A 10,000-nucleotide genomic window follows, 5' to 3' on the forward strand; every position below is an offset into this window, starting at 1 on the left:
TGATTTATTCTATTCTGGTCCACATGCAACGCAAACAAACAGATCTGATGCCTTTGTTTCGACTGAATGTATTACACAAGAAAGTTAGGGCCGAGAAAAAACACGAATGTTTTGATTTCTGCTTGAAAGAGGCTTCGACTCCAGATGTTAAAATCCACCAGCCTGCTCCTCAAACAGCCAAACGCGCTCCTCTCTAGAGGCTGACCCGGAGAAGAAACAGAACGTGTGTAGTGTTCTGCTAACTGTCCGTCAGAAGATATAAATACCTGGGATATAAAAACACTCTTAGCAGTATGTATTTTGTATTTCAATCTTAAATCCCTCCACTGATTGTACATGTGTGTGTGATGTAAGCATCTTTTCTCCATTTGTATTTTTTTACCCATGCAGTGAATCATGGAGCTTTGGCTATTAATAAATCTAGGCTACTATCCAAACACCGTCCGGTCTGGGTTGATTTGCAGATATTTCACTTTAAATAATGCGTTTGTGTGTATGTGTATGAGTCGTGTGTGTGTGTGTGTGTGTGTGTGTGTGTGTGTGTGTGTGTGTGTGTGTGTGTGTGTGTGTGTGTGTGTGTGTGTGTGTGTGTTGATGTGTGGGTAGGTCTGTGAGTCAGCCAGCCAGTCTGCCATCTCGACCAGAGATTTGTTCTTCTACAAAGACGTAATTAGCAGTACAAACTCTGCTCCGAAGGCTTTGTGGCGGACAAAGCTCTTAATTACACGCTCAGGGAAACAAGCAGAACCTGTGGCGGTGAGGAGTAAACCGGACCGAACACGCTGAACGCACATCCCCATCTCCTAAAGGTCCCATATTATACCACCAGGTGTGAGTGTGATGAGCCGGGCTGTTACAGGGCTGTTTTGAAAATCGGCGTCTTCTGACATCTCAAGTGGGCGTGTCCACCTAGATGTATGACGGATAGATGAGCAACGTACACTACAGTCCACTGAGCAGGCTGGTAGAATGATCTATCCTGCACACATCTAGGTGGACACGCCCATTTCTGATGTCACTAAAACACAGGCAGAGGCAGATTTTCATAACGGCTTGTAACCGCTAATCACCCTGTCCTGGTGGTATAATATGGGACCTTAAAGATGCTCTTGTTCTGAAGCACCCGACAGTTAAAGCAACACGGGCTGTGACTTCAGAACAGCTGTCACACCATGGAGTCACTTTGCATTTCTCTCAACATTGCTGCTCTTTAAAGTGCAGCAATGTTTCTATATATTTTGTTGTTTCGTTAATGGGGTCTACCGGACGTCAGGTACATTCATGCCCGCAGCAAGCTATGAGGTCATCGAGGTCTGGACCGTGGCCAATAAGAACCTAAATACAACCGTATACAAAATCAACGGTTGCGAACTTCTCCGAGATGAGTAAATGCTTAATTCAGTTGACAGTTCTTTCTTTGATTTTTCCGTGTGTGATATCAAGGGGTGCGTGCGCAAGCCGAAACACAACCCCCCTCAGCAAAACAGAACCCCCACAACGTTAGCCGCACCTCACTATTTTTGAAACCCTGGCTATGGCCTTGGGTCCACTATGGAAACATTAGAGATCTAAGGAGTCTATGTTCCTCCTCAGCTTACAGGCAGACTGTAACAGATCTAGTTTGTCAGACTTGCATTGTGTGAGGAAATAACAGGATCGGTTCTATGATGGAGGATTCTCCCTGGACACTAAACTAAGGGCAGATTGACACGGACACGTGAAACCATTAGTGACCAACAGGGCGAGACCGGATCGGACCGGTTGCATCTTCATGAGGAGGAGTAGCGCCTGTCTGTGCAGACGGCCCATTAGCGAGCGGGCCGCCGGCTCTGGGTCGTCCATCTCCGCTGTTCCCTCAGAGCGCCACTTAGTAGATCTGAGCTTTCGTGTTTCACGGCTGTTTTGTTACGGTTTGCAAATGTAGACACACATCACTGGCGAGGGCTTAATTTATGGTCGGCAATCACACCGGAGGAAGCGGAGAGCCGAGTGCTGATTTGGCGTGCCGGCGGACAATATCGGCCTCCCCTTTGACGTTTAAATCAATGGCAAATTGAAAGTGTAAGTGAAGTCCGTTTAGTCGCTTCCTGGGTACGGCTCTTTGAAATGAAAGTAGTCATGACTACAGAAGGAATCGCCAGGGGCTTACAGTGCACGTATGAAGTCTCGTGGATCAAATGGCGAGGCGTCGCCATTCAATTACACGTCGTGCCGCTATGCGTTGGGAGTGGGAGTCCAGTACCATCGTCTGGTTCTTCACCTGAGGGAGATCGTCTAATAGCCGTCCTTAAGATGGCGATTTAAGAGGATCGCGTTAAGGGAAGGTGGACTTGTCTTTCCAGCGCCGCATCAACGGTACAGTGAACAGAACCCAGACCTCAGGCATTGGACCTAGGCGAAGATGTTGCAGATGAACTCTCTGAAGCGCTTGGCGTACTGCTCTGGGTGAACCGTGGAAATCTCTGCTCCCGCCTGGGAAACAGAAGAAAGGAGACGTAGTGAAGATAGAGCACTAGAATGAGAGGAAAGGAGACTGAGTGAAGATAGAGCACTAGAAAGAGAGGAAGGAGACTGAGTGAAGATAGAGCACTAGAAAGAGAGGAAGGAGACTGAGTGAAGATAGAGCACTAGAAAGAGAGGAAGGAGACTGAGTGAAGATAGAGCACTAGTAAGAGAGGAAAGGAGACTGAGTGAAGATAGAGCACTAGAAAGAGAGGAAAGGAGACAAAGTGAAGGTAGAGCACTAACTGAAGACGTAGTGCAGATAGAGCACTAGGAACTGAAGTCTTAGTGAACATAGAGCACTAGGAACTGAAGACTTAGTGAAGATAGAGCACTAGGAACTGAAGACTTAGTGAACATAGAGCACTAGGAACTGAAGACTTAGTGAAGATAGAGCACTAGGAACTGAAGGCGTAGTGAACATAGAGCACTAGGAACTGAAGACTTAGTGAAGATAGAGCACTAGGAACTGAAGGCGTAGTGAAGATAGAGCACTAGGAACTGAAGACGTAGTGAAGATAGACAAACGGAGCAACCACCACCCCTCCACCACCACCCCCCCTACAGGCCCCGCCCTGTAGGAGCACCTCACCCCGTGTTTGACAGTCTTGGCAGCGTGCGCGGCCTTCTTCCTGGTGTCGTACTGCGTCAGCACGTCGATGAGCCCCATGAAGTACACCTCCCTCCGTGGGGCCCCTGGGGACGAGTGTCGTTAGTGGGCCTCTCGCAAACCATCACGCCACACCTGGATTCTACCTCGTTAAGCAGACGCGGTCGTTCTATGTGGATTTTTTTTGAGATACTTGTCAATAATGTGCAAGCTAGGATCGAGCAGACTTCAGGCTTTAGGGATTCGAACCCAGAACCTTTCAGCCGGGAGTCCGACCCCCCGACCTGCCCAACATTGCCTCCACCTACCTTCGGCGCTCCGGATGGCGTAGACGTCAACGTAGGGGTCGTACTCCCGGGGGCCCGGCGGCTTGAAGGCCCCCATGTAGCCCGCCAGGCCCTCCGGGGCGGGGCCAGGAGCCAGGCCGTTCTCCTCCTCCTCCTCCTCCTCTTCCTCCTGCTCCTCTTCCTCCTCGGCGGAGCCCTCCTCTCCCTCCTCCCCCTCCTCTCCCTCCTCCTCCTTCTCGGCCCGCTCTACGTCGTGGATGCCCAGCAGGAGGCTGTAGTCCATGATGCGCATCTGCACCAGGAACTAAGCGGGCGTGGGGAAGGTGAAAGCCTGGGTGCAGCGACCGACAGAATGGTGGTGCAGCGACCACCGACAGTCTGTTGATGCATGTGGTGTCTCAAGGAGAAGCTTTACCTCCACGTCCCGGTGCAGCTTGTCCAGGACCTTCTCCTTCTCCTCGGAGCTCACATACACCTTCTGCAGGTTGTTCCTGAAGTCGACGTCTTTGTACGTCGGCAACTCTTTCCCCTGAAGGTAAACCGGGGCGGAGACAGACACGGGGTGAGCAACAGAGGGGCGTATCTGAGTCTGTTGCTGTTGTTGTTATTTTAGTCTTTAGTTTGTTTTCATTCAGTGTTGCCCGATCCCTTGGGCAGTAAACTCAATACATAATCCACTCTGTGGAATAACGGTAATGATGCTTTTAAAACGTTTAAAGCTAAATAAACAGCCACAATTCCCCGTGGGGAGGCTCCACTGGAATGTGTTTGATTAGATCACGGCTCTCTGAAGAGTTTAGAATCACGCCATGCAGAAAAGGAGCCTTCACAGTTCACACATCGACTGGGTCGTGACCTCTGACCTCACCTTCTCCTTGAAGCTGGCCTCCCGGGACACCAGAGACCCCTAGAAGTGGAGACAGGGACCACAAGGGGTTGAAGTCAAGCACGTCAAGGATCAAGGAGCAGGTAGGGTTCAAGGGTCAGGGGTTAGGGGTCAGGGGTCGTCTCGCTCAACGCTGCCTACAGAGAGACCCAGGATATTGGGGATCAAACCGAGAACCTTGACCCAGGTTACCTTGAGGCGCTACTTCCTGTGGACGGGAGGTTACCTAGAGGGGGTACTTCCTGTGGACAGGGGGTTACCTTGAGGCGCTACTTCCTGTGGACGGGAGGTTACCTCGAGGCGGTACTTCCTGTGGACGGGAGGTTACCTTGAGGCGTTACTTCCTGTGGACGGGAGGTTACCTTGAGGCGTTACTTCCTGTGGACGGGAGGTTACCTTGAGGCGGTACTTCCTGTGGACAGGGGAGTACCTTGAGGCGGTACTTCCTGTGGACGTGGGGTTACCTTGAGGCGGTACTTCCTGTGGAAGGGTTACCTTGAGGCGGTACTTCCTGTGGACGGGAGGTTACCTTGAGGCAGTACTTCCTGTGGACGTGGGGTTACCTTGAGGCGGTACTTCCTGTGGACGTGGGGTTACCTTGAGGCGTTACTTCCTGTGGACGGGAGGTTACCTTGAGGCGGTACTTCCTTTGGACGGGAGGTTACCTTGAGGTGGTACTTCCTGTGGATGGGTTACCTTGAGGCGGTACTTCCTGTGGACGTGGGGTTACCTTGAGGCGGTACTTCCTGTGGACGGGAGGTTACCTTGAGGCGGTACTTCCTGTGGACGGGTTACCTTGAGGCAGTACTTCCTGTGGACGGGAGGTTACCTTGAGGTCATACTTCCGGTGGACGTGCAGCCGGTGGCTGAACACGTTCCTCATGACCAGAAGGTAGGCGTCCTCGCTCTCCACGCTCACGCGGTACATGGCCAGGAACTGGGGCAGCATGGTGTTGCCGTGGCAGGTGACGATGTGCTGCCCGGAGACACAGAGTCAGCCTCGTTAACTGCCCACGTTCAAGAGCTTTTGTGTCGTGTTGCTTCATTCCCCTGCTCTGCTGCCATCTCTATTCCCACGACTATTGCACGGAGCGTGCTCACAGCCTCATCTCTCTCTGTTTGATATACAGTCTCTCATCTCCTTTTGCTTTGATGTTGTCGACTCTTTGCCGTGGCAACGGGTGCTATTATACTACCGTATTGCCATAGGATGGAAGAGGATTCTTCTGTGGGATGTGGAGATATTTTCCTCTAAGGTCACACAACAAGGAGTGAGTGAGTGTGCGAAAGAGTAAGGAAAACAGCCACTGTCTTGCATAAAATATGGAGTAGTTATGCAGAAATAGAATAAGTAAAACTCTTACATAAAGTATCATCATAGGATACTGTCTGATTAAAGAGAGTGGTAAGGGCCCATGTGACGTCTCACTTGATGGTACTCAGAGAGAATATTATGCATGTCTGCTACTTCTTCACTCGCGATCTTCTTCACCACCAGAGTCCCGTCGCATGACGTCAGCAGCAGCCTCTCTCCATGGCCCTCGCCATCCTTCACCGGAGGGCTGCCCGCCAGAGACACCTGGTGGTGAGAAGGAGTATTACACCAAACCGAACCAACACCACCAAGTCGCCGGTGGTGGCGGCGTGGAGAGATCCGCTCCGGGCAAAAAGCACACGTCGCGGGCAAAAACCCAACCCTATCAGGCGGTGGCTGAGGAAGACGTAACGACTTTGTAAGCCCCTCCATCACTCAGAGACTCGAACGGAGACCCCCGTACATCAGCGTCCACTGGGTCTTTAATGTACTTTGGTGATCACTGGATCTATAAATCCAGGGCCAGCCAGGCCCAGGCGGAGGTATTGTTACACTGGGCTGATGTGTGGTCTGGAGTGATGGTGCTTAACTCACCGTCCACAACGGCCCATAAACGGGCAGTAATTAATACCAACAATAAAACCTCCTCTGATGCGTCAGCAGAGCAGGAAGGGAACGGAGAGCCTTAATCTCACAAATGTTCCATTTCTTTATTCTTTCTTTTATGCATTTTTTTTTTAATTTAACCCAAGGTTGAATTAAAAACCAAAGGTTAAATTAAAGATCTAGTTTTTATAGTTATACGAGAGTGATAAACCGCAACAATGAATCAGTTTCTTTATGTGTTGCGACTCGGGTCGAACCCAGTGCGAAAAATAGATACGTGAGTGACGGTTGGGCGCGGATCAAACAGACTCGCGCATCACGTTCTATGCAAATGATGCGCAGGATTTGCATAGATATGCAAATATAGAAGGTAGACGCACCAGCCAACATTTCTAGTTGCACAGATATCACACTGACAAAGTCTAAGGTAATGTACATTGTTAACATTACTGTAGATGTGTTACGAGCTCAAAACAGGGTTAGGGTGAGGCTCATATTAATTCTAGTAATAATAACTAAATCATTATTTTGTGCTAAGAAACGTTCTAGAAACAATGGAAGTGCCACGTAGAAATAGGGGAATAGAGGGAATATCTATATAATGAAGAGTACTAGACAGTCCGTCTAATATATAGTCCGTCTATTGATTGATTTATACTCTTGATTACATAGAGTGACTGTCTTTATAATAGAGAGAATAGATATATACTCTCCATTATATAGAGGGAATGGAAAGTATATATACACTCTCCATTACATAGACAGTCCCTGTATATATCTGAATATCAGAAGTTCCCAACGGATAAATTAAGTTGAATATATAATGGAGAGTGTATTTGTATGCACATATATATACTCTCCATAACGGGAATTGGTCTGATAATATCACAGTTTCTACATCTTGAAACCCTTTTGTTTCTCCCCAAACAGCAGCCCTGGGTAAACCCAAGTCTAACTTTATAGTCTTCACAAAAAAACACATAGAAAACCCACAGACCAAAACTGAGGGGTTAACATTCCCCTATAACTGTGCATCCTCCGGACTCACCTGGTAGTCCAGATCATCTATCCCGAAGCGTTCCCGGAGGTTCCTGAACACCTGCGGACAGTACTCCTTGAACTTAAACTGTCCTGGAAGGTTCTCTCTGGGGAACATGAGAAGGAACTGAGTGAGGAGAATGTGACGATTCTTGGTGCTGTCATGTGATGTTACATACAGTAAGCATAACCACCAACATGGAGGCAAAGATTGTTATATATATATATATATATATATATATACACACATAGAATCTTATCCTATCTTTGTTGTATAAGGGGAATGGGTCAACCCGATAGTTAGTGCTTGGCCCTTGGTTCTATGAACATCCTTACTGTACCGACAGCGATATATTGTTGCTTCTCTTTCTTCTGACAAATGTACTCTTGTAAGTCGTTTTGGATGAAAGGGTCATCCGTATATAATATACATATATGAATGCATCTTCTGATAATGTCTCTCTGGCGTGCTACAGCAGAACCCAAACACCAGTGCCTGCACAACAGTGTGAGTAAAGCTCCCTTTCAATCCAGTCGTTATTTAATAAGACCTGCATTCCCGAGTGGATTATGAGTTCAAATCCGCATACTGCTTACAAAGGAGGTTTTGTCCGCGCGACACCAACATGTTGTTCCTGCAGCCGGAGTAAGTATAATAGGCTAACACCATCTGATCAAAATAACGTCAAAGAGGTGCTCCAGGACACTTATTCACAACACAGGCGAGACGCCCAAGGAGGAGCCGCTGCCGCCCGCTACCGCAGAGCTACGCGTGGTGACGGTGATGAAGAGGGGCCTACTTGTTGAAGAGGTGGTTGGTCACTTTCATCTTGGTGTTGGCTTTGAAGTCGTCTGGCAGCAGCATCACCGGCACGGGGACCTGGGCCAGGTCGTTGATCTGCAGAGCGGGCAGGATGATGAACAGAGGGCCCGCACGCACACCCGTGCATGTACGCACGCACACATTTACGCACTCACACACACACACATTTACACATGCACACACACACACACACATGTACGCACACAGACACACACACATGTATGCACGCACACACACACATGTACGCACGCACACACACATTCTCAAGCGCAGACAAACACACAGTTGCACACACTCACACAAACACACACCACACACAAACAAACACACATATACACACGCACACACAGGCACAAACAAACACACACACACACAGGCAAACACACACACACACACACACTGACAAACACTCTCACACACACACACACACACACACACACACACACACACACACACACACACACACACACACACACACACACACACACACACACACACACACAGACGCAATCACACACACATAGACACGCACAAACACAGACAGACAGACAGACAGACAGACAGACAGACACAGATGAAAACGCGCGTGCGTGAAGACGCACCCCTGTAATTGGCTGTACCCACCGTGTGATTGACTCCCCACATCAGCACGCTCAGAACGGGGTCACTCGCTCGGAACACCTCCACTTTCTGATGAACAAAGTGTTTCTTCTTTGTCTTCCGTTTGGGTGAAAACGAAGTTTGGGGATGTGAAGTTGCTTTCGGAGACGCCATGGTGCCTGTCCGCGCCTGCAGATCAACCAGAGGACGTCGATGATGAGCGGAACTATAAGGTTAACTTTATGGACTCGGAGTGGTCTGCGTGTGGCCTGGGAGACAGACAGGCCTGTGCTACCTAACCTGCAGGCTATGTAAAGCGGGGAGCAGCAGCTTGGGAGCAGACCGCACGATTTGCGCTGTAGTAAACGATCCTGCGTCCATCTGCGCAGCTTTCAGCGCATGACCTGCATACGCACGCCGGAGTCCGGAGGGGGATTATTTGACAGGTCAACATTACCCAAACAACGATTAATAGGTGTCAATGGAGTAATTTTATTCTCATTATAGGCTTCCACCTGAACTATTATATTCACTGTTTCAGATAGGGCTACAGCGCTGCAGGTTTGAACAATTATAATTACCGGAATACTTATTAGCTATTGAATGCAGATGAATGCAGTTAGAATATTTAGATCTATGTCCATATCTAGGTCTAGGTCCCTCTTCATAGATTATCTGGTTAGAAGAAGGACTTTTCATTACTTATTTTCTTTATAGCCTACTGTATGATTGGCGTATGATGGTGACATTTTCCGCTCATTCATTTTTCCCTTTAGGCCTACATGTGTACGTCTGTGTATTCTACATTATTATAAATTATTGCTTTTAATGAACCAGTTTTACTTTCTTATTTCCACTTCTCTTTTTGACCTCTCAACACAGGTCTTAACTCGAGTAAATTTGATAATCTGTTGGACTCTGATCATATGAGAAGGATTAGCCCTATGGATCAGCAGAGATCACATGGCATACAATATTAAACGACATTATTGAAAATTGACCATCATAAGTTCTTGACAAGTATAGCCTCGTATCATAAAACCGCTTGAACAACACAATGAACATGTTTGTTTATTTCTGCCTGTTGTGTTTATTTTCAAGAAAAACGAAATCGCCTTCTTTCCAGTGGGCTATTTCCAGGACTACAAATATAGCCATATGACACAAAAGTAACGTACATATTATTGAATTGACAGACAAAATAGAGCAAGTACAGAAACACAATTGCTGTGAGGTACAAAATAGTTAATATCATAAATACAACATGGCATTGATTGACATAAACGTATACTGATACAATAATTTAACCCACACAATCAAGGTCGTCGACTCA

At 48.0% G+C, this 10,000-nt stretch overlaps 3 protein-coding genes across 6 annotated transcripts in view; 1 reads left to right on the plus strand and 2 right to left on the minus strand.

Moving 5' to 3' along the window:
• The window catches only part of LOC115557634 (arf-GAP with GTPase, ANK repeat and PH domain-containing protein 1), a 23,694-nt gene extending 23,257 nt beyond the window's left edge, over nucleotides 1–437 (plus strand). For all 4 annotated transcript variants that reach the window (XM_030375599.1, XM_030375601.1, XM_030375602.1 and 1 more), the window contains one exon: nucleotides 1–437. This exon is cut by the window's left edge and continues 1,382 nt beyond it. The gene's annotated coding sequence lies outside the window, so the exon portion shown is untranslated.
• The window catches only part of LOC115557636 (phosphatidylinositol 5-phosphate 4-kinase type-2 gamma), a 9,293-nt gene extending 265 nt beyond the window's left edge, over nucleotides 1–9,028 (minus strand). The window contains exons 1-10 of the mRNA XM_030375605.1: nucleotides 8,692–9,028; nucleotides 8,045–8,142; nucleotides 7,255–7,351; nucleotides 5,715–5,864; nucleotides 5,115–5,261; nucleotides 4,268–4,306; nucleotides 3,815–3,928; nucleotides 3,421–3,703; nucleotides 3,095–3,198; nucleotides 1–2,472 (exon numbers count right to left, since the gene is read on the minus strand). The exon at nucleotides 1–2,472 is cut by the window's left edge and continues 265 nt beyond it. Of these exons, the coding sequence (XP_030231465.1) occupies nucleotides 2,392–2,472; nucleotides 3,095–3,198; nucleotides 3,421–3,703; nucleotides 3,815–3,928; nucleotides 4,268–4,306; nucleotides 5,115–5,261; nucleotides 5,715–5,864; nucleotides 7,255–7,351; nucleotides 8,045–8,142; nucleotides 8,692–8,841 (1,263 nt within the window). The 5' untranslated portion in view covers nucleotides 8,842–9,028 and the 3' untranslated portion in view covers nucleotides 1–2,391. The remainder of the gene's footprint in view (nucleotides 2,473–3,094; nucleotides 3,199–3,420; nucleotides 3,704–3,814; nucleotides 3,929–4,267; nucleotides 4,307–5,114; nucleotides 5,262–5,714; nucleotides 5,865–7,254; nucleotides 7,352–8,044; nucleotides 8,143–8,691) is intronic.
• A 715-nt stretch (nucleotides 9,029–9,743) lies between these two features.
• Nucleotides 9,744–10,000, minus strand: part of LOC115557639 (insulin-like growth factor-binding protein 5) — a 2,578-nt gene continuing 2,321 nt past the window's right edge. Inside the window, exon 4 of the mRNA XM_030375611.1 lies at nucleotides 9,744–10,000. This exon is cut by the window's right edge and continues 466 nt beyond it. The gene's annotated coding sequence lies outside the window, so the exon portion shown is untranslated.

Source organism: Gadus morhua, chromosome 13 (genome assembly GCF_902167405.1).
Source record: "Gadus morhua chromosome 13, gadMor3.0, whole genome shotgun sequence".
Lineage (NCBI taxonomy): Eukaryota > Metazoa > Chordata > Actinopteri > Gadiformes > Gadidae > Gadus > Gadus morhua.